We start from the raw sequence: 24,381 nt of genomic DNA on the forward strand, positions 1-24,381 counted from the left end.
GTTTCAGAGCCGTTCAACCGCTAATTTTGCATTGGTTTGGCGCTCAGAGGCTACAATGGCTTCAGTCGTTTTGAACACTGGTGTCAAACTGCCAATTCTGGGTCTTGGGACATGGAAGGTAAGAATTTTGTGTTTGGCTGTTATTGGCATCAGCAAATATAGCTATGCATGCATTCATTCACCAGAAAACACCAGTCTTAGAAGCATAGGGCTCAAAGTGAGATTGACCATAGACCTCAATCTGTTGTAGGGTATGTCAGCAGGTTTTTAAAATGTGAAAGCCAACATTCCTGATCGCAGAAATGGAGTAAGCCTTGATTTTGTTTAGCATTCTCATTTTGTATGACTACTCATATACAGATTCCAATTCACTTTGTAGTTGTTATTCAGTGCTTTCACCATAATCTGTGGGCAATAATAGCAATAAATCGTTAAAAGAAAAAAAAACAATTACTGTGACAGTCCAGCAGTTTTCCGGACAATGCTGAAGGTTATATGGTGGAAAGTGTTGAGAGCAGCTCAAAGCACTTTGCATAGAGAGTAAATTAGCAATACAGAGATATCTAAATCGAGCATGAATATATTGCATTTAAATATGTAAGTAAAGTCAGGATGAAATAAGCAAAGCAAGTCGTCAATTCTTGAATACTGCAATTGACTCTCTTGCTGCTGCGCTATTTTTTATATGAGAGAATTTTGTGGGAATATCTACTACAGCAAAGGTTTCTATGTTCAGGTTGTTAAATGCCCTGAAGCAGATTGTCATAAATATGAATGTCAATTCATTTTTCATTTCACGAAGTGTGTGGTGTGAAGAAAGTGATATTTTATGTATAAGTGTGAAATAAAAACAGCTAAACAGAACTAAAAACCAAAAGTTACTCTTATTAGGTGATCTTTTAAGGTCCCTTTCTAACAGAAGCTGGGTAGCTCAGCTGCTTACAAGCTCCAAAAAAAGAGTCTTTGACTTTTCAAGCACTTATGCCAAAAACTTTCGAAATATTCGTCAGTTGCTCAGTCATCCAGTCAGTCAGTTTATTTTTTTCTTCTCTGTTTTCCCTCCTTAACTCACTCCATTTCGTGCGTCTTGCACAACAGAGAATCTCCCCTCTATCTTCAGATGGCAGATGTTGAATGACCAAAAAAAGCTTTAGCCCCTTGGTTTTTCAAGCTGTCATGAGCCAAATTATCTTGCACCGTCCTGTCAGGTGACTGAGGGCAGCAGCCCTTTTCCCACTGCATTCTGGGGAATCTGGTTCAGGCAAGGAACTTCATCTTGTCTGAGCCTACTGCCCTGTCACACAGTTTAAGAAAAAAATACAGTTGCAATCAAAAGTCAGAAGTCACAATTTAAGAAAATATAAATTGCATACTTGTATATTATGATTAAGGTTAATAGGTTTAGGGTTAGTGAGGTTTAAGATTGTATAGGTTATGAGGATTAGGAACAACAAAATTCAGAAAGAGATAAATGACCTAATCATTTACATAAATGCCTAATATTAATCCAGAATCTCTAATTAAAAAAAAGTTTGGTTAATTGAAATATTTGAAAGAGAAGACAGGAGTTGCCTGTTCCCAAGCCCTGAGAATTCCATCTTAAAAAACAGATTGTTAACTTGTAAGGGTCAGTAGTGTGCCTCGAACATCACAACATTCCTATTATTTTACTCTAAAGCGTTAATAAACTGAAATACATGTTATTATTAAAAATCTCTTTCGTTCAATTCCCTGGTTTAAAACGGATGTAACTTCAAACATCTCATCCAGTGTGTTCCTGGAATTATCCACTTATTACAAAAGAACAGCTGCAGTTCTGCTTAGTCATTCCACAACCTTTACCACAAACATTCTAGTGCTGGTTTTGCTCTCCAAAGGCCAGCCATTCTGTAGAAAAGCCAACTCACTCAGATATCCATGTTTTCCCTTGATTAATTGGGCATTTTAGATGATGTACTGTGTTTTGGAGGCTGCATCTTGTGAGTAAAACAAGAAATGTAATAAAAACATTTCCAGCGCCTGTTTTCACATTGTGCCTTTTGAGAAAGTTGCACCTAGAATAAGAACTTACAAAATCACTGATACAACAAGCTCGGTCACAAATTGTCATCTATTTTATGAGCGTCATTTGACTACTGTTTTTATTGCCATTTTTATTTTAAAACTAGTTTTGCTGTTTTATTATTTAATTATATGGTTCTTTAATTGTGTGCTTGTGGCATTTTTTGGTTGGTGTACAACCTGTCTTAAACTGAAATCTCAAAATCCCAGAGAAGTACCTCAGTTTTTATAAAATAAGATAATCTAAGAAAGAGGAAGATGAGAAAGACATTCATCTTACTTACTATGTTGGGTTGCTAGTAGGTGATTGATCCAAATGTACAGTATAGCTTTTTCACAAAGGGAGTTATTCTTTGGGTTTTAGCAATGTGACAGGGCAGCTTGTTCTTGATTTTCCACTGGCCTTTTTTGTAAATACAAACCTCATGTTTTTATGTTTTGGGTATTTTGTTTATTTTATAAACACACATCCAAGTGTTGCACATGTTTCAGCTCACAAAAGCAATTCCCATTCAGAACTTACAGTATACTGCACAGGGTTTTATTCACAGGAAATGGAACTGAGGTTGCCTTTAGAACCGTTCATTTGTTAACACCCTGCAAAGCCCTACAGTGCCGTAGAGGAAACATCACTCATTGGAAGAGTTTCATATCTAATTGTTGGCACTGGAAGCCTGAGGGAACTCAGGAAGTTGCAGGATGTATTGTTGTGCCAATAACTGAGAGGGCTCTGTCCCCCTATTTCCAATCCTGCCTTCAGCTGGCTGAAGACATAACCCAGGTTCGTACTTGTGATATTTTCAGTCATACAGCTCTGCATGGGCACCGTTATTGGCTGGGTTTCAGGACTCTTATTGCAGAAAGCCATCCAAAACCAAAATTATCGTTTGAACTTGGATTACACATTCCCCCTTCTCTTAACGACGGACTTATTTTCTTCTAAATTCTCTCCATTCATTTGCAGATTTTGGTTTTCCACCCCTCTCCTCCTGTTTTTCCCCGAGTTTGGAGACTCATCCTAACCTGCTTCATTCCCCTTTTCCCCCTGCTCCCTGCCTCTTCTTACTCCGTCTCTTGTTCTTCTATGCCGTATTTATCTGCTACCTTTCCTCTGTCTCTCACACCTGAAGAAGGCTCCACAGCCGAAATGTATCCTCTCAGATGCTCCTTGCTCTCCGCCTTCAATGCACTTCTCCCTAGTTTCCTGTTTTGTTGGTGCGTCTTCGTTCTCCAAACTAAGAAGGAATTTGAAACATCTAATGAATGGTATTTCAATGTTGTAGTCTTCGCAAGGCAAAGTTGCCGAGGCAGTGAAGGCTGCTATCTCTGTGGGTTACCGCCACATCGACTGTGCTGCTGCCTATGAGAACAAGAATGAAGTGGGAGAGGCCATAGAGCAGAAGATCAAGGAGGGGGCTGTGAAGAGAGAGGAACTTTTCATTGTCAGCAAGGTAACCGGCCCTTGGGAGATGTTCTAGTCATTCACTGACCTCCACTGGAAGAGAAGCACGTGGTGTCCAGTAGTTACAGTCAAAAACACATAGTGCAGTACATTAATTAAATTAAACTCTTAAGCAACTTCTAGTAGCTCTGAGGAGGTTTTCAGCAAAATTAGGTGAGGTATTACTGGTAAATATGTGTATTCTTTCTACATGAGAAATTGGAGAGAGAATGGTTTTCTAGACAAGATGCAATGAAATCAAAACGTCCATCAGCCCAATCAATCATTAACTGGAATATTTTGTACTGTAGTTGCTTTTCCATCAGGTCGTCAAAAGAAACATGCGGCACACAACAAACAGAAAATGCAGCAAAGAATGCCCAATGATGAGGAGCTGCTGAGTAACAGGACAGGCTTACTGGCTCAGGGCTGAGAGAAGGCACTGTCTGGCAACACATCTTCTGAGAGCTAGCAACATGTGGAAATGAATATAAGAAAAGACCAGCTATGAAATACAGGTTAATTACGAAATACAGGTTTTCTATCCATCCATTTTATAACCACTTCATCCAGTTTAGGACTGCAGGGAAGTCAGAGCCTATCTTGATAAGCAATGGGTGCAAGCCAAGGTACACCCTGAGTGAGACGCTAGTCCATTGCAGGGCACATACAGACAAACACAGACACAGAAACACACATCCACACTGACGTCATGGCCAATTTTCCCAGAAGTCAATTAACATACAAGTATGCCTTTGGATTGTGGGAGGAAACCCATGCAAACACAAAGACAGCATACTGTTCCTGTACAAACTTCACACATACAGCACCACAAGTATAGGATTGAACCCCAGGCCCCAGTGCCCCAAAGCTGTGCTAACCACTGTCCCACTCTGTGGGTCCACAGCTGTGGTCCACCTTCCATCGCAAGTCAATGGTGAAGGAGGCCTGTCAGAAGACTCTAACTGAACTGAAGCTTGACTACCTGGACCTGTACCTCATGCATATGCCAATGGGGTTCAAGGTGAGCTGCCTCTTTTAGTTATTTTGTGTTTTTTTTCTCTTAGATATTGAAAGGCGACTGCTGTCACAGACTAATTATAAATGAAAGCCACACAACATAACCCAGTGGGAGAAGACTTTCAAAAGAAGTAGCAAATAAAAGTATATGTCAAATACATTTTCTGTTTCTAAACAAGTACTGAATGTTAATATACTGTACCTTGAGTGATATAGGTAACGTGTTAAAATAATTAAAGAACAAGTAAAGGTTTATTCCATACTGACAAGAGAAGAGCACCTCAAACACCTAAAGAAGGCTCCACAGCTGAAACGTTGTGTTTCTTTTCTTCTCTTTTCAGCAGGGAATAAACCTTGACTTGTTCCTTTGCAGCTGAACGCAAGCTGACGCAGCTACCCACTTGAAATAGTTTAATTAATATTTGTTGCTCTGTGTCAGGTATTGTTATACTTAGCTTTTGAGTGTTTTAAAATGCAAATATCTCCATTAGCAAATGCAGGCTTTTTGTCAGCTTGCAATACAACAGTGACCTCCAGTGGCAAACTGGAGGCCTACATTAGTCCATGCTTTGCAGTTGGTTTCAGCAGAAAAAAAATATATAAACTTGATTTTAAATGCAGATGCAGTAATAAGGAAAATATTTGTGCATAAGTAAACCATAGACATGAATTTCATGCAGAAGTGGAATTTAACTCATTTTGCTTTGCAGCCTAGCAGTGAGATTTTTCCTTTGGACACGAATGGACAAATAGTGCCTGACAACACCACCTTCATGGATACCTGGGAGGTGAGGAAACTGTTATTAAACTTATTAAAAATTAGTAACTTGGCTTGTCAATCTTATGACAGTTTGACTTTTCAGTCTTTTGCGTGGATGAATTTGACAAGCGGTGCGTGTGTCTTCAGGCAATGGAGGAGCTGGTGGACGCGGGAAAGGTCAAGGCCATTGGGGTGTCAAACTTCAACCACGAGCAGCTGGAGGCCATACTGAAGAAGCCAGGCTTAAAGTACAAGCCTGCGACTAACCAGGTGCATCTTTTTTCCTTTCTTTCTCGAGCCACGTGAACCCCTTGATTCCATATGAATCATCACTCTAAATGATCATGGCTGTCTTTTGAAAGATTGAGTGTCATCCGTACCTGACCCAGGAAAAGCTGCTGAATTACTGCCAAACCAGAGGCATTGCTGTGACAGCCTACAGCCCGCTGGGTTCTCCAGACAGACCATGGTGAGTCTACAGTCAGCCAGGGAGAGTAGAGAGATGTTTCCTTTTATTTTGAAGAGTAGCCACTAATCAACAGGATATAGCCACCTCCAGGAGGTGAAGGGCTAGGTCTTTATATCAATGTGGCCTATGGGACATCTGAATTATGACCTATCCTATCTCACTGTGTCTGTATTCAGCTGTAAGCTGGCCTGTAGCCTTTTCATGGTTTGATCCATATTCTTTTGTTTTCTTTTTGGTGAAGAGATACTTTTTTCTGGGTTGTTTGGGTGTGGCTATGATTCTACTATATATCTTCGTGCATATTTGTTGTCAGGACAGTCACCAAGATCAATGTTTTTTCATATTTCCCCATGTGCAGTAGCTCGCTAAAATGACTAACCATTGTATTAGAAATTATTTCTTGGAGTGTGGTATCGAATGATGATGAGCACTGAAAGCAATGAAGGCCAAAGTGTTCTAAATGTACAAATCCATGCAATCTGTGTTTTCCAGGGTGAAACCTGGGGACCCTACTTTGCTGGAAGACCCAAAAATCAAGGCTATTGCTGAGAAGCACAAGAAGTCTAGTGCTCAGGTAGAGGTGACTAGAATTTACCTTGCAGGAATTGGAACAATTAAAATTCTATGCTTCAAATGATCAAATACATACATATTTGCCATATTGCTGTGCAACAGTAGAAGATTAGGCGTGCATATTTAACTGAGATTGAAAGCCACAGAAAAAAGAAGACATCAGTGTAACTACTAATCAAAATAAGCATCCTACAGTAGTTTTCTTTTGAACATGTAAGGTGAACTTGTTCTTGTCCTGGTAAGGACACTGAAACTGACAGGAGCAGACAGAATTCCAAGATAGTCACGGTTGGGATGACCCCTACATTCAGGAGCTACTTTTGTTTTGTGCACAACTATGCCACATAGCAATTATAAAGACTACTTACCTTCTGTTCATTCTTTTACAGTGGAACTATGATCTGTTATGAACCGCAGCATAAACCTTTCTCTTGCACAGAGTGAAACTAGTGTCCCTTGTGGAAGACAGTATATATAAATATTGTCCATTCAGTCACCATGATGCAATACAATCAGAGTCCACTTTGACATGCAATATCATGCAGTATCTGCATGAATGATTTATGTGTTATGGTATCCAGTGTCAATTGTAACTGGCTTCTGCTCTTATACTCAATATTACCAGTGTCCGTAATGGCACAACATCATGTGCCCAGTCTGATGCCTGGCATATCTAGTGTTCACCCAGCCACACACTAACTGCAGAGATCTTGTCTTGACTGTTTAATCAGGTCTTGATCCGCTTCCACATTCAGAGGAATGTGATTGTCATTCCCAAGTCTGTAACCAAACACCGCATTGAGGAGAATTTCAAGGTAACTATGAGAAAGATGACCACAGAGTTAAAAGGTTAAATACAAACCGTTGACATTAGGCTTCCTCATAGGTCCTCTCCTGCTGAGTGCTGTTGTTTAAACGTTGCTCAATCAGTAGAAATAAGTCATATTTTTCACACGTCTAAGGCTAAGGCAGCTTCTATTATCAATAAATATCAGAGAGCTAAAACAGTTTAATTCTTGTAAGTAGTAACAAACTGTTGCCCTGACAAGTTTAATTCAGTTTGGTTGAATTAACAGTCCACTATATTTCACATTCATACAGTACATAGAGCTACCAATATTCCATACAAAAAACAGTCAATAGGGCCTTGGCATTTTTTAATTTATCATATTTAGTTATTTCTTGAAGGACCTTGAGAAACCAGCTTTGATGAATATTTAAAAAAAATACTTTAAAAAAAGTAATAACATTTTGAACCAAGTAAATTAACAGCAGGGAGAGAACAGCAATGAGAATAAAGATTCCTGGAAATTGACGTTTTTTGGTTCTTTTCACATGAAATAGAAAACACTATCCATTGTCTGCAAAGTTAAGTGCTGATTCAACAGAAGTATGGCTACAACAGGCTACATGAAAATAACATCTAGATCCATTCTGTTATTGTGGCAGGTCTTTGATTTTCAGCTGGATGTGAGCGATATGAAAACCATTCTGAACTTCAATAGAAACTGGAGGGCCTGTCCATTTCAATGGTGAGTATCGAATGCTGTTAGCAGCTATAGATAGTTTCACAGGCACGACAAGAGGTGTACTGAGGCACAGCAGTGAAGAGGGTAGAATGTTGATCTTAAAAGGCTTCACACAGCATGTAGAGAATTATTTGGGATTGTCTGAATAGGAGAAAATGCTTCTTCTGCATATGGTTTGGGTCTTTTAAAAAAAACATGCAAAGTTTCTAACCTAGTACAGCTTTTAAAAACCTCAGTTGTGGCAAAGTGCTTACAAAAAAGGCTCTTTGATGACTCAACATGCAACATGCATGAGGCGATTTCTTTGAATTTTATGTATTTTAGATCAATGGTCCTCACCTGAACCAGGAGAGCTTCTGTTTTTCAGCTTGCTTGAGCCCTTAATTCCATGACATATTGACTTAACTGTTCTTGCTCACACCTGTTAGCAAGACCTCACTGTGTTATACTCTGTATGTTGTGGTATTGAAAAAAGCGATCTAAAAGCAAATTATGACCGCCAAACCTGAAAATACAATGACAAATATGTCTTGTCCTATATTAAAAAAGTTATCTTAGACATGAGATTAGCCCAATAGGGACAAACATGGACAGATTAAAGGAAAAGGCACAGTTGAGGTTGAATTTGTCCCAAACTTGGCAGCTCAGAGACATGAATAAAGGTGATCTTACTATGCCTTTTCTCTTACAGGTGTACAAATCACAAGGACTACCCCTTCCACGCAGAGTACTGAGCAGAGGGGCAGAAGAAATGTACACACTAACTTGCTACTTGAGCTCTGCTGTTTCTTTTGCTCTTTTTTAACACGTCTGCTTATACAATACATTCCATACAATCATTATTCCATACAATAATTGAAAGGCTTTCTTTAGAAAAGCAAATTGTGTTCACTGTTGATTATAGTGACATATAGTACAAGTGAGAGAGAGGTGCATGGATATTAATTAAACATTTTCCAAACATACTGATTAGAGGAAATTAAATCTTTAGAATTCCTAATTCTAAAATGTGTACTCCTCATAGAAGAATTATTCAGCATTATCCATTGAAGAATTACACATTACACAAGTCAAGCAGTCAGCTACATGTCTAATACTTTTTATAGATGTGAGATTACTTCACTTCTGTTTTCATTTGCTGTAATGAGGCCAAGAACACTGCTTATTGTAAAGGTTACACACTATCTCGCAATGACACAATCGATATTCACTAACATCAGCCTCCCAAGCCAAATTATTCAATAGGTGGGAAGTCTCCAAAAGTGAATGATATTCTTTAAAATGGGTATTTAAATCTTTTGTTTTAATTGTACATACAGTAGGGCTGAAACCAGACCAGTGACACCTTTGGCTCAAACACATTTTAGTTCTGGCTGGGAGAAATGCTTCTGGAGATGACATTGATCTTCAAGCTCTGTGCTATGCACTAGAAATACATTTAAGAAGTACAATTTTAGTGCTCGAGAGAGAACTAAACATGGTTTAAAATGTCAACTACAGTTTTGAAAGCAGGTAGCAAGCACAGAGGTGCATATACAAAGAGTCTTGACATTAAGAGTTATTCCATTCAAAATTTTATTTCCAAAATATCTTCTGACAACCTGTACTGTACACTCACAATTAGATTTGCATCCTTTTATATTATTTATACAACTGCCACCAACTCCATTACATGGACTGTTCCAACACAAGGCCAGCTTGCGTCACAAACACACACACAGCAGGCATTCTGCAGAAATGGTTATTTTTTAGAAATCAATCACAACTCAGACTATTCCTCATCACATACCTTTTTTTAATCTTAACAGAATATTTTCCCCATTGGTTTGAATTTGGTTTACTAGTACGGTATTTACTTCCCAGCTAGAGCTGAAATACTTGTAAATATAATTTTTAAATAATGACACTATTAGTTTAGACAGTAAAAAAATATCACATGGCAAGCTTCCTGGTGATGACTTTTTCAGAAATGTTCAATGCTACAGTTAACAGTCAATCTTTGTTAACATTATTGTACATTTCTCAGCTTCAGAGCTACCTATACAGTATATATATATATCAGTCAATCTGTGTTAACATTATTGTACATTTCTCAGCTTCAGAGCTACCTATACAGTATAAATGAAAAAGTACTGCAACGTGGCCTTTATATTTGATTATGGACCATTCTTCACATGTGTGAGTCTCTGTTCTCTAAAAGAGGAGAGAAACTGACATTCTAATTAACATTTGAGCATCAGATGATAGACAGCATCAGACATGCACACTTGTCAAACCCTTATATCATAAGCCTGTAGTACAGACAGCAGAGGTAAGGCATTGGGATGAGTTTAAGAATATGCTCACCCTGGTTAAACTCAATCACACATTATCCTTGCAACTGCATCCTTGTCCTTGATGCAACCTTGATTGCAACCATGTTCAAGCATGACATGAAACTCGAGAACCACTTGAGTTTCTTGTGCAAGGTAAGGGATTTCGGTTTATACAGAGCCAATATCAAAAGAAGATTAGATTTCATTTTCCCCCACTTTGACAGCCATGTTGGAAAAATTCCAGCCTTCTCCTGATAGAGCTGGCACAGGAACCTGGTTCTGCTTCACATACCTACAAATGCATAACTTGAGAAAATGCCAATACAAATGATCACCTTAAAGAATGCATATGCAGGCAGACTCCTTAAGTACCAGCGGAGGCAACTAGCTTGAAATTTCATGGCTATGCACTCAGACTAAAGATAAACACTTTGACAGGTGTGATGGCAAAAGATTAAATTAACCTGTGGAAATGTCTGACATCATGAACTTCCAGAGTAATGCTGTTTTTTTTTCATTTGGGAACAAATGATGACTTCCAATGTCTGCGTTGTCTGTAGCCTTCCATGGATAAATATATACTGTACATGCCTTTAGCTGTTTTTTTATTTAAAAATTCTAAATGAACATCTAACCACTTATCTCTATATGGGAACTATGTGATTTAAGGGAACATTATATATAACTTCATCGGGTTGCAACTGATCCAGTTATTTTTAAACAATCATAACTGGGTTATTCTATATCAAGGATTTCAAGAAAATGACAAAATCGTTTAAATGTTTGGTGAGCACTACCTCATAAGCTTCACTGACATCTCCATTCCCTTCTTTAAAGTTGTTGTTAATGATTAAGAGAAACAGAATGTCTGAGATGCCAAACGGCACATTCAACTGGTATAACATAATGGTAACAATGGTAATTGTAACATATTCTCAACATACTGAGTGTAAAAGAAGGGAACAAACTAGTACTGAAGCTAAAATTGTGTTTAGTTATACGATTAGAAGCTAGTTAATGTCATACAAGATGTCATCGCTGTGGCCATACAAGTCAAAGTCAAAATTTGAAGCTCCTTGATGGAGAATCATGGGAGTGGGTGTGGCCATGAGACCGAGAAAAGGAGCAGATTTCTCATGGGAAGGAAAGCAGGGCCCAGAGGGAACTCTTTCCAGGGATGTATGCAATTGACACTGTAGTTACAGATAAAATAGTTCAGAATTAATTAGCGGTCTTCGTATTTGTCCAGAAATGTGGACGTTGAATCTGCACGCTCACCACTCCTCCCATTCTCAGTGAGGCAGCTTTTTAGACCAGTATTAAGAAATGATCTGGGCTACCTTTAACTTGGTCATCAACACCCTTAATGAAGGCGTGTTTAGGAAACGAAAAGGACTTCGTTGAAACTGTTCTACAAATTGCTTTAATTAGTGAAAAGACATGGAAAATGATATAAACATGAATTAAAATGCTCTCCCCCATCCGGCTTTTCATAAATATCATAAAAAAATTAAAACATCTTTCCTTTTATATTGCACATTAAAATCCGGGGTATCAACAGGGATTATTTTATTCATGCGACATCCTAAACGCCGCAGTGAACAATTCTTAGTATTTCTCCAAGTTTTCTACCTGTTCCAATGGTTTTGGGAAGCATGCCTGTGCCTGCAAGGAAGAAAAACCCCTCACATCTTATATCCAGAGAGGGCTCGAGTGGTACAGACAAACTGGGTCAGACTGCAGGCTGAGCCCTGATGTCACTAGTTTGTGAACCTTGTCATTTGCTCTCTGTGGCCAGGGCAGCCCAAGTAGTGGAGCACAACTGAACAAGTGCTTTAATCAACGCAGGCCTCAGTCAGTCAGGGTCCCTCTAGGTTTTGGTCCAGCAGACACTGCCTGATATGAGCACATTTCCTGTAATGTCAATCAGAAACGATCCACTCTTCCAATATCCAGCGATGTTCCTCTGATGCAGGTGTTGTATCCAGAAAGCCAAGCTGATAACCGCCAAGTCTGAATCGGGAAGGTATAATATTGGCAACTTGAATATTTCTAGCCAATGACAAAAAAAAAAAAAACCTCATAGTACCCCGATTTTGAAAACAGAGCTGTAAGAACATTTCCTGTTATACCTCATGGAAGTCAGCATGACCAGTTTTAGGTTAGCTCAGTTGCAGCTTGGACCACAAAGTGGAAAATGTAAAAAGCCAAAACATAGGGAGTACACTTGTAATAGCAGACAACTCCAAAATTGTACTTATGCTACAGCCAATCCTAGAATTAATTGGATGAACTTCAGCAACATAAATCTTCTTTGCATTCTGCCCATGAGAAGTTCCTTTGCTCTGTGTTGTCTACACGTTTGTGCGAAGGTAATATTGTGAAAACAAGCACATTTTGTTAACGTGTTTGGGGGAGGGGGTGGTATACTGGTTTTTCGCCACCAGATGGAGCCAATGCAACATCGCTGGAAAAGGAGGCCAACTCAACTGCTGCTCTGGACAGTAAAGATCTGTACAAGTCCAGGTGAGCGCTGTAGGCTCAATAGCGTCCATGTTCATCTGTCGCAGTAACAATCACATCCATCCAAATCCTCATGGCTTCAGCAGTGGGAGCCACCATGAAGAAGAGTCGGTCGTACGTCTTCACGCAGAAGGTCAGCTTAGGGTGAGGGCTCTGGAAAAGCAGAGGGACCCACTTCAACACTCAATTAGAACAGCTGTACTTAGCAAGCTTGGCTTCTTTGTGACTTCATTACTGCTTTACAATCTGTATGGCTTTCTGTAAGGGAGCAGCAGTACAAGCATTTAGAACTCCCAAATCTCCCATCACATAGTCTGCTTAAGTTTTAAAACTAAAACATTCAAAAACCAGAAATAGACAATCATGACTGCTCCTTAACTGAATTGTCAAAGACATTTTCCTTTTTTCTTGTGAAACTAATACTAATATTTTCACATACTCTTACAGGATGCAGGGTGCTAGGCAGATCTATATCTTGGACAAGACGGCAGTTCATCCTAAGATACACTCACATGGACTTTAGGAGACAGTAATTTGACAATGGCGATAGGACACCAAAACACCTGGTGACCAGGAGAACATGAAAACATGAAGGCACTTGAGTCTGAAAATGAATCCAGGACACAGGAGCTGAGGCAGCAGGACTAACAAACATGTTGCCATGGCACCCTGTCCCATCATTTCCATTTATAGATTGCTTCAAACTCAAGCTAAAAGTAACTCAACTCCTGTCATACATCATACAGCATGCAGATACAACTGAAAGTAAAGAACGACTCATTGACATTTCAAAAACAAACTACTGTACTAAAATAGTAACTCACTAAGCCACAGAGGATAAAGAAAATGCCTTGTTCTTCCAATACTGTGGTCAGAACTGTGGAAATGTGACAGCAACCTTTTCAGTGTAGGGTTCAACCAAACTGTACCTTGGAGGCACTTCGTAAATGATCATAGTACACCTCTTCGATAGCCTGGAAATAGATCACGCCTTTCAGTTTAGTCTCTTCTTTGTCTGAAAGGTAAAAAAACAAAAACAAAGCTACAGTTGGAAATGACGAAAGTCCCTTTCTTCCCTGGTTTTGTACAAAGTGCCTGAGATCAATGGGTGACACTGACTGGTTTTTGGTAGAATCCACATGTCCTCTGAAACCTTCCCACACCACTAAGAAAGCTCACACAGGAACTGAATAACGGTACCACATAGCTCATCTGAATCTGTTTTTTCCCCCAATTAATGACACCATCAGGTATAACAATGCATATGAAATTGTAGTACAGAAGAACAACTACTCTGAGAAATGTAAAAATGTACTAAAAATCTAAACATTCATGTGCTATAAATTATTTGTAGTAGAAATGTCATTGAGTAAAGATGACACAAATATTTTGTTCCTCAAAAATCGGATCATTTGACAGCCACCGCCAGGTGTTGCTGCCAACACACCATCATCTACGCCACACTGTCACCCTCTGCAGCTCCCCCTCCGGTGGCCCTCTCACCTGCGAAGTAGGCCAGCCGCTTCTTCTCGCCGTCGAACACAAACCACCGCTTCTTCCAGGTCTTGATCTTGCCGCCCATCTTGGTGAGGAAACCCTTGCACTTCCTGTGGGTGACGGCCACCGGCTGGCAGGTCTCCACGCCGTGCCCCAGGGCTTCCAGGTGGCCGCGCAAGTCGAAGGCCTCGCAGCTGATCAGCGAGCGGAAGGGCGGGGGGCTGGCCTGGCAACACGAGAAGAGCCGCGCAGTTTCAGTCTCGTTCACAAAACGCGGCCCACCGCCCCCGCGGCTCGTTCAAAGTCACGGGGACTGACTTTTTGGATCCAATTAAATAATATTTCCAAAGTAATGAATGCTGGGTATGGCAGCACCCAAAGCTCCTGGGCCTTTGCTCGCTGGGAAGATTCACGAGTTATTGAAAATTGATTGCTATAATCCTGCTTTCTGAAGAGCCTCGTTCTTTAAGAGGTGTAAAACGCCAGCCTTTTGGTTTATTTTAAATGGTGTTACTCACAAGTCAATTTAGATTAAAAAACAATGTTAATTACTTGATGATAATTCCTTGGATAGAATGTTAAATCTCCTTCCCCTTTAAGCTTAAAACACCAGGGGTTTCAAGAGTCTACCTCCACACTGCTGCCCAGAGAGCTGAGCTCCGATTCAGGCGACGGAGGTGGGGACGACTCCAGTTCTTTCTGCCTGGCCTCCTCCTCTGCTCTCTTCTTGGCCTCCTCCTCAGCTCTCTTCTTGGCCTCCTCCTCAGCTCTCTTCTTGGCCTCCTGCGATAATTATTTTGAAATATCCGTTGTTAAAGAAGCAAGGGGCAGCGCATGGATACTCCCAACATGAAATCCCTCTTCAAAGTGTGTCAATGTGAAACATAGCAAAAGTGCATAGAAAAAAGCTAGAAATAAACTTGTCAAATGAGATTTCCTGCCTCTGTCTACATGGTTCTTACTAGTACTAATCAAAGGCAGGGAGCAAATGGCTTATGGTCATTCGAATGATGTTGTCTACTTGTTTTACTTTCCTTGACAAGCTTGAAAGGTGAAGATTTAGTTGTAGCCTTTTTCTAGTTTTGAACCTTTTCTAGTACATACAGACTGTACCGCAGAATCACCCACTACAGAGGTCTATAATCCTAGTCGTGAAGAGCCACAGTCCTCCATTTTATACTTGGGGAAACTGCTGATTCCCAGTGCTCCATGGTCCTCCAGTCAGTGGTCAGACTCACCCGGACTCTCAACAGGCGCTCCCTCTCAGCTTTGGCCTCCCGCAGTTTCCTCTCGATCTCTTCAATGTTGGGGACTCCCTGGCCTGGGCTATAGGTACAAGCAGACGCACAGGTGAGCTGCTGCCTGTTTGGATGGCTGGACGTCCGATTAGAACAGTGGGCAAAGCCCCTTTCAAAGGCTGAACTTCTGGCTTTGCAAAACACAAACCACAGACCAGGACCACCGCCGCATGCAAACGTTCTGCCCACTCCGTGTTGGGCAGTATGCTTTGATGTGCTCAGGCCTTCTACTTTTTAGGTTCACTGAACACAGACCAAGAAGATTTGTGGCAGCATGTCTCACACGGAGGTACCACCATTTTTAACCATTATTATAAAACTGCATTTTTTATAGGTTGGAAATATCCACAAAATGACATCTTGCATTTTTAGTAATCAAAAAATAAAACAAGTTACATTCATATAAAAAACCAACTAAAACGAAAAATCTTGTAATTGCAGGTCTATAGTGCATCCAGTAGTCATATTGAGTTTAATAATATTTACTTTGCTGTTGCTTTCCTTAAATGATGCCCATATCTTCTGCAGGAATACTGCAAGAACAGGAATATTTATAGATCGCTGGGCTGGAATCACATTTAAACCTCTAAGATTTTTTGCTAGATGAAAAACAAACCTTATTTGAAGCTGTTTTACCTTAAATTGAAGTGATTTCTTATTAAATTAAGACTGTCTCTAGCAGGACCCAAAAAGCACAAGTCCTGTGTGTTCCCAGTCTGCAAGAACGTTTGATGCCTCTAACCAAATTAAATATTCCTTGATTACATTTTCCCATTACCATTGATCATGGAATTTAACAGGTTCTTTTCTTTTTACACTGAAGTGTCATGTACTGGGTAAAATCATGTCAGGGAAGGAGGTGGGAGGAATCTGGAATGAATGTACCTATTCAGAGAAACTCAAAAGGGCTAGACCACACCAGCCCCTCTAAATCAAACACAGAGTTGATGAGAGATTGATCTGAATGAGCTGATCCTTAAAAGCTGCAGACTAGATTACTCAATGCACAGATCCTTGCTGAGACCACCTGCAGCAGCTCCAGAGTTGCAGGTCAGCAGCAGAACTCACCTGGATGCCTGAGAGGTCGTGACACTGTTATTCAGGGTGATACTGCCATTGTAGGAAAGGAAGCCATTGGCCTGGCTGAGTGGGGAAGAAGGAGGGCTTTTCGAGGTATCTGTGCTGTGAAGCTCTGAGACTGTTACTTCTGGAGGGCATGTGGGTTGGGGATAACTATCCATGGTTGTTAATAGGCGACCTGTGAGGAAGGCAAAGCACAGCATAGGTCATGGATAGCAGGCTTAACATCTGTACAATACTAGGCGAAACAGCTCTACCCTCCATCTTAAATCTCATGTAAAACTGCACAGAATATATGAAGAATGGCTGCCTGATTTTTTGGTTGCTCTCTAAAGCTATGGGATAGCAGCATTGAAGAATGCAGTGTCATATTCTACCCAGATCCTTTATGTAACTTACCTTTACTGATCTCTATAACTTGGAACATTTTTTGTATTTAAATTGGACATATCACTTAATTTTCTTCATATTTATTCGTACATTGGGCATTTTCAAAGCTTTTCATTACTGAGAATTTCCCGAGAACACTTCAATCACGTGGATGGGGAGGTACAGTACAGATACTGAAAATACTGCAAGTGAAACGTGTGCAGTTGGAGTGAGTTTGATCTGATGTCTCTCAGGTATCTCCTAACACACATATTGCACACCCTATACAAGCAGTAGATACTGTACATCCTATACACACCAAAAGGCTAGCTCCCAACCAGAGAAACAGGAATGCCAATAGGAATTCCTGGAAGGGCACCAGTGTAACCGTCTCATTTTAAAATATGAGACCTTTTACTCTAATAGCATTTGTATTGAGTGTAGAAAATGTATAAGTAAGCTACTTACTGTAGTAAATAGGTAATGGGTAAAGTGGGATTTTCATACAGGGTCCTTAGAAAATAAAGCAGGACGGCAATCATACTTTCTTAACTGAATACAGACGCCACCCCATCCTCTCCTTGTCCTTACCGTGCACAGACACAGGCCTGTCAGGGGGCTTGCAGTTCTTGTCTGAGCTCCTCCTCTTCTGCAGGCTTGACATGGCATTCATGTCCGGCAAGAGATTCTTTGACAGCAGAGAACAAGAAAAAGATTACATTCTTCGGAAAATTGGAGTTTTCCCCATATAAAGCATCGAGGCACTCAAGGGCGCTGCTTTAAAAGTAAATTTATGCCCTTAGAGAATAAGAAAGGTTACAAATGAGAAGAGGCCACTTGCTACATACAGCTCATCCGGTAGTTTGTAGTAAATTGATTCAAATATCTCTTCCAGCCACTTGTTGAAACAATTGGCTCTGAGAACATGCCAAGTAGCTTGCTCCATTAAGTCCTTTAGTAAAATGGCAACATTATCTACCTGTTTACATTTTTAACACCTCCAAATACACTGTCAAACCTGTATATTCATATTTTGTGCTGGGCTGTAGTAAGACCTTTGAGTGCTCACAATCAAACACAAGACTGCACTCTGAGTCGGGCATTAGGGAAGAGTGGGCACACCCACCTGTCCTGGCCTGTGAATGGACAGGGGTGACAGGGACAGCATACAGGGAGCAGAGCCCGCCAGGTGGCCCAGGTCAGAGAGCTGTTTCTTGTCCTTTAGTAAATGCTGTAAGAACACAAAAAATATTCCACCTTAAAACACGCAAGGCATGTTCCAAATCCTTGATTCAAACTGTGATGACTTTAGGCTGGTCCAGCTCCTCCAGAATTATTTTTCAATCATGCGATGCTCTTGGCTGAGGCTGAGGCAAGCAGAAAGCAAGAAGCGAATCCTGTCTGACAGTGGGATGTCTCTCTCAGTCCTGGAGCCAGCCTGGACCTGGTGCTGACCTAGCCAAGCCACTCCAGAACCGGAGTACAGTCAACCCTGGTGTGGTCATTCGCTTGTGGACTTTCAAATGAGGCTCCTGCCTTCCCCACATTTCAAGTTTCACATCTGCAGTAACTCTCTCTCTCTGTATATGAGGTATGGAACTTCTGTGCTTGCAGCCTTGTTTGGACAAATGAACAGATGCTAAGGATAAAAAATATAGATTAATTTGCTGTTCTGCTTTATTATTAATACTATTAAATTAGTATACTATAAGTATAGCACTATAAGCGATCAAAATCACCTCCTCATTGCTCTCTCTGGCCTAAAATAATCAGAAAAAACAGTACCTTACCAAAGGTGCTGGTAGTTTCTGTCCAAAACAGCTCAGTTCATATGGTGGATCATGTGAAAAGCAAGGATCTCTTTTGTTTTGTAAAAATAATTGTCTTGAGAATAAATACTGGCTGTAAAAGAGGTACTTGGACATGTGAGAGGAAGACTGTCAGATGGCGAAAGCTTAGAAGCGCAAAAGTCCCAGAACAGGCACAGACCCAGTGACTGCACAGACAGCACCCTTGTCTAATTCTGAAACTAAACCAGTTCCTTAAAACTAGTGCCTGTGCAACCAGAGGAGGCAGCTATTAAAGACAACTGCTGCATTTGTTTATTAAGCTGTGTTTTTCCCCCCTCAAAGTGGACAATACTGCAACCAAGGAGCATCATCCACACAAAAACTAAACAGAAAGACTCCGACATGAATACAACTGACAGGTCTGCTCTCACAAGGTTTGACAACTATTAACACAACTAAAATAATACCCATGACAAGCAATTGTCTCCTCAATACAAACACTTTGTCAATGTTTCAAACAGAACTAAGCAGCTGGACCCTTCTTAGAATTTCATTAAGAAGGTACAATGGGGACTGACATTGCTTAGCAGAATTTACTTTAGTTATATTACTGTAACAGTGGGAAGTTATAGCAGGGTTATAGCTACAGTATATAGTGTAGCTGGTGCATCCAAAACGTCCTGGAGGGCAGCGTGTCTGTCTGTGGGTTTTCCGGGTCTCTTTAAAGTAGTCACATCTGAAGATCTGTTAAAGTGGTCCATTCATGCTGGTTGCCAACTGACTTAGCTCGTTAAGAGTCAAGTTGGAATTTAAGCCTGAAGATACAGCTGTGCTCCAGGACCAAGACTAGACACCTCTGCTTTATAGGTCCTAACTTCGGGCTACACATTATATATTTTCTCCATAAAATATTTTTTTATTTTGTTGCATTTACTGAAATCCATGTTGCAATAAGTGCCTAACCGCTGGGACCTGGGGAATTCTCTCTTTTGAACCAAAACAAAGAGTACTCTCACCAAGCAGCCACCTCACACAAGGAGACGATAAATAATCCGTTAGGGTTCAAAAGTCAGAGGTGAGTCCCTGCTGTGTTTCAGAACGTCAGCGTCTGAAGGTCAGCTCAGACCTGACAGGCAGGGAAACAAACTGTAATTTTTCTCCATTATCTCAGAGCAGGAGCTTGGATTGACTGGAGGAATAAGGTGACATTCACATCAAAACCTGGCAGAATCAAGCTGACCTGAAACAGCTAAGCGCCCAAGATCTCATTAGGGACCTTGTTGACTTGTCTGTGCTCTACGCAGCAGTGTAATGGGGTGGTGGTGTTGGCTACACTGCTCCACCTCCCCCTTAATGTTTTTTCCCCCCCAAGATAAAGTGTCATCACAGGGGTAAGTGAGAGTGACCTCGAATGTGATCCCACTCACTTGTGTAAGAGTTGGCTATTTGTGTGGAGAATCTTGGTCACATCTGGCTAATGACAGCTCAGGTTTGAACTAGCCAAGCCAGGCTTCAAGAGCTCCACCTGTGATCTTTACATTAAACTGAAAGAAAAACTGTCCATTTGGGAGCAGAAGGAAGTATTAAAAAAAAAATCTCTAATCACACTCTTCTACCACATTTGCAAGCTGTTGTTTCTAGTTCTGGTAAGTTTGTTGTGACTTTAGACTTTAGAAAGCCAGCTCTGTCAAATGAATAGGTATTATTTTCAAGGTAGAGCTCCTTTAAACCTCTGTTTCCCAGTGATATAACAAATAATTAAGAATTGAAACTAAGAACTGACCTTAAAGAGCTTTGGTTTGAAAATGAAACATGACATTTTATTGGTTTGTGATGGTTGTTCCTGTAAATGTCATGTATTATACAGTATGTTGCCCTGAAAAATATGAAAAGTATGTGCCTTTGACAATAAATATTAAATGTTTCATTTTTCAGCACAATTCTAGATTTCTGTCTCCGCTTTTTTTTTTGCTAAAAAAACATATTCCTCTGGCCAGTAATTGCAGCTTTCCAGCAACCTGTAATTCAAGCCAGGCCTTGTCTGAGGAGACAGATCTTCACTCTTTCTCTATCTCTAGTTCATTTGCGATACAGTATGTCAACACGTTACATATTTGTGTCCTTGGGAGATGAGAGAAGTAGTTTCCTATGCTTTGCATTCTGGGAGAAAAAAGGCACTGTATTGAATGACAAAGTAAAATCTGAGTGACAAAATATAGAGTGAAAGTCCCTCAACTACAGCTCCATTTAGCTTTTTTCAAACAGCCTTCCACCCTTTAAGCCTTCAAAAGGTTCCATTAGCAGTCTTTGTCACTAGACTTTGGCGAGTGACATTAGATTTTATATAAATGTATTTATTACTAGGTGTAAGATATTTTTATCTTTATTAACCAAATTTGTTTTAAATTTTATTTTAAAAAATGATCGATTGGTCAGGAAGTCGTGTTCAAAAACTGGTGAAAATAGATGCGTTATCACGTGAAAGCATCTCCGAGATTAGTGATCAGTGTCACCTATAAACTGTTTCAGTGATTGTTAAGGTAAAACACTCAGGGGCTTCAATGCTAAAAAAGAAGTTATTCATTTGGCAAAAAAGCAAACGTTTAGGTTTTTAACTGGAAAACAAGAGGGATCAAAGGTAAGTCTAAAGGGCTATCATGTGACTAAAAGTAAACACTGAAAACAAAGAGTCCTACCTGTAGAAAATTGTCTGCACCAATACTATTTTACTATTAAATGCTGTGGGTTTTTTTTTTCCTATGCAGCCAGCACAGGTTAGAAAAGAAGAACCACATAAACTGTGACAGCTGGCAGTTAGCTGATTCTGACTCCTGACTACACTCAAGCAAATCTGGTCAGCCAGGCTGGGTCAGTCAGGGTGACTAAATATCCCATGATTGACTGTTCAGCATATCCCATCCCATGGAGGGGTGGGGTGTCCAAGTGCCTCAAATCAGCACAAACTCTGTTCCTGGCTAATTCCTCCTGGACTCTCCTCGGATTACAGAATGTCCCATTGCTGATAGCGCAGTGTTTCTGAAGAATTTGTGAGGGTGCTATTTAATCTGTTTTTATAACTAGAAAACATAGCTAACCCTGTGAGGTCTATGCATCTGCACACCATTGCACAGACATCTTAAAAGTGTTCTACTGGTAAGGATTCCAGAAAATAGAGTTTTAAAGTTTCTTTTAAAATAAAATAATTTAAACTGCACTTTAAGCATCATACCTCTGCTTATATTTATTATCCTGCTCAATTAATCAGTTGTCAACAGTAAGCTGTAGCACTTAATTGACAAGCTGCTTTCATTTTAAGGGAAACTTTATAAAATGTGGTTCTATTTTATAATAAACACTAATAAACTTTATTTTATGTAGCGCCTTTAAAGGTGGCTTCTCAAAGCGCTTTACAGAACGACAACAAAAACACACAATGAGAAGAGACAGTAGATGGGGGTACTGAGTACAATAGGAGCAGAGGGGTAAAGAACAGAACCAGTTAAGTAAAGGCTGTTCTAAAGAAGAAGGTGTTTAGTCTGGATTTGAAGGAGTTTAGGCAAGGTGACTCTCTGATAGCTTTGGGACATAACAGGAGAAGGCCCTGTCACCCATAGAGTGTAGACGGGCCTGAGGGACAGACAGGAGACCAGAAGTAGAAAAGCAAAGATTGAGAGGTGGGGAGTAGGATGATAGGAGCTCAGACAGGTACCGAGGTGCCAAGCCATGCAGAGCCTTATAGGTGAGCATGAGGATTTTAAAGTTGACACGAAACGTGACAGGAAACCAGTGCAAGGACTCCAGGATAGGAGTAATGTGATTACTTGCACTAGACCTGGTCAGGATTCTGGCTGCCGAATTTCAGACATACTGGAGTTTGTTCAATGTGGATTTAGAAACCTTGGCAAGTAGACTGTTACAATAGTCAATTCGGACAAATGACAAATGTGTTGATCAGCTTTTCAGCCAGTTAGCAATAACACAGGATGTAGTCTAGCGATATTTCTGAGGTGAAAGAATTTTAACGTATATTAGGATAGTAAGGCTTGATAGTCATTCAAGCTATTGTTTCCCAGTTTGTCAGTGACATGCCTAGGTTTTGATCCAACCAGCATCTAAATTGCTTCTTTTAACATGCTCTCAGCTTCATTCTGCAGTGAAAACTTAGTGTTCTTATGCCTCCATCAACTGCAATGTGGGAACAATTTGCACAACAAAAAAACACACATTTTGCTCATTTGCAAATAATTTTAGAGAAACTGGAAAACACATCAAAACAAGTACTAGAGTCTGTCTGTGGCGTTCTCTTCGCTCAGGTCTATACAGCAAGCTGTCAAGTTTAACTGCAATCTGACTCCAAGGAGTTTGAAAAAGTAAAACAGAGCCTAAGCAATTCCGTTCGGTCATCGAAAACGTCAAGACTCTAGAGACCACAAACAAACACACAATAGCTTGGATGGAGCTCCTAAGGTTCAGATGATGGCCATTATCAAAATCACAGGGTCTGCTAAGGTTCTGACAAGGTACTACAGCCACATTCTTTTAATTCTGCACTATGGCTCAAATTTGGGAGTGAAGGTGGACACCACTCTCACCACTGGTTCCACATTGCTCCAAGTCATAGGGCAGAAATGAAATCAGATGATCAAGGTAATTAATGAAAACCACAAAACCACTGAGTTAGAACTTTATGCATACACTAAAGGAAAACTTGAAACCTTCAAAGACGAAATCTGCGAAGCAGCTGAAAAGTCTGATGTCTGATTATTGGTAACTTTAAACAGACAATGATGAGACCTATTAATTGTGCTGATTTTTACTTAACTGGGTTATCTCAGCTAGCTGACTGCAGCTCTGCTTACAGATAAGAGCTTGAGATCCCCTACTTAAAAGAGTGAAGCAAATTTTAAATCAGAAAAACAACAGTTTCTTACCATGTGGAGGCATTTGAGAAGATCTTTCCTGCCCTGGCTGAGCCTCTGCAGCTCCTTGTCACTCTGCTTTTGGACCTGCCTCACTTGATCTCGCAGCTGAATTACCCTCTCCTGCAAAAAGAAATGGCTCGATCCCTTAAGAACAGTAGTGCACAGACACACACACACAGAGGATGTCTCTGAGCTCCAACTCTTACACAACAGACAGAAGGTCTGACTCGTCCCCCCTGGCCGTCACATGACGACAGCCCACAGAGCTGTGTGATTCAGCGGGGCTCTTCTCTGTGGCTGGAAGGCGGGGTGATCTATGATTGCATTAGAATGCAGGATTAGATTAAAGCCAGCGCACTACCAGCTCCCTCCTACCCAAGCTATCTTGTCAGGGGCAGAACTGCTTAGCAAGACCTTTTTCTCCTTCACAGAGCCTTGTCAAATAATAAGCAGCTGTTTTAAAGACCTGGAGACGGATAGCTGCAGGAGCTCTGACTAGCGCCAGTGACTCACAACGGTCACTGGGAGGCCATCGCTCGTGTGGAAAAAAGGAGCCCAAAGCCACCATTGCCAGCGATTAAAACCATATATCCTAATCATTCGAGAAAAAATGAGTTTGTGTTCTGTCAAACTGGACTCCACTTCAAACTCCCAGACAAAGTAATTTGGTTCCAGTCCAGTATATCTGCAGCTCCAGGTGCAGAAACTATACCAGATTAAAGGAAATACATAGT

General features: G+C 40.5%; 2 protein-coding genes across 3 annotated transcripts in view; one reads left to right on the forward strand and one right to left on the reverse strand.

The window, feature by feature from the left end:
- Positions 1–3: 3 nt before the first annotated feature.
- Positions 4–9,559, forward strand: LOC102691712 (aldo-keto reductase family 1 member B1-like). 2 transcript variants are annotated; one of them, XM_006641665.3, is made up of 10 exons: positions 4–118; positions 3,345–3,512; positions 4,410–4,526; positions 5,233–5,310; positions 5,430–5,552; positions 5,645–5,751; positions 6,244–6,325; positions 7,056–7,139; positions 7,774–7,856; positions 8,545–9,559. In XM_006641665.3, the coding sequence occupies exons 1-10, from the start codon at positions 56–58 to the stop codon at positions 8,585–8,587; spliced, it is 948 nt and encodes a 315-aa protein (XP_006641728.2). In that variant the 5' UTR covers positions 4–55; the 3' UTR covers positions 8,588–9,559. The 2 variants fall into 2 exon arrangements, with proteins under 2 accessions (XP_006641728.2, XP_015192060.2); XM_015336574.2 differs by lacking the exon at positions 7,056–7,139.
- The window catches only part of LOC102691513 (pleckstrin homology-like domain, family B, member 3), a 33,666-nt gene continuing 18,696 nt past the window's right edge, over positions 9,412–24,381 (reverse strand). The window contains exons 7-15 of the mRNA XM_069184694.1: positions 23,657–23,767; positions 18,062–18,166; positions 17,527–17,623; positions 16,555–16,744; positions 15,427–15,514; positions 14,819–14,971; positions 14,195–14,414; positions 13,621–13,706; positions 9,412–12,844 (exon numbers count right to left, since the gene is read on the reverse strand). Coding sequence (XP_069040795.1) covers positions 12,710–12,844; positions 13,621–13,706; positions 14,195–14,414; positions 14,819–14,971; positions 15,427–15,514; positions 16,555–16,744; positions 17,527–17,623; positions 18,062–18,166; positions 23,657–23,767 — 1,185 coding nt within the window. The 3' untranslated portion in view covers positions 9,412–12,709. The remainder of the gene's footprint in view (positions 12,845–13,620; positions 13,707–14,194; positions 14,415–14,818; positions 14,972–15,426; positions 15,515–16,554; positions 16,745–17,526; positions 17,624–18,061; positions 18,167–23,656; positions 23,768–24,381) is intronic.

This window comes from Lepisosteus oculatus, chromosome 27 (assembly GCF_040954835.1).
Source record: "Lepisosteus oculatus isolate fLepOcu1 chromosome 27, fLepOcu1.hap2, whole genome shotgun sequence".
In the NCBI taxonomy this organism is placed as follows: Eukaryota; Metazoa; Chordata; class Actinopteri; order Semionotiformes; family Lepisosteidae; genus Lepisosteus; species Lepisosteus oculatus.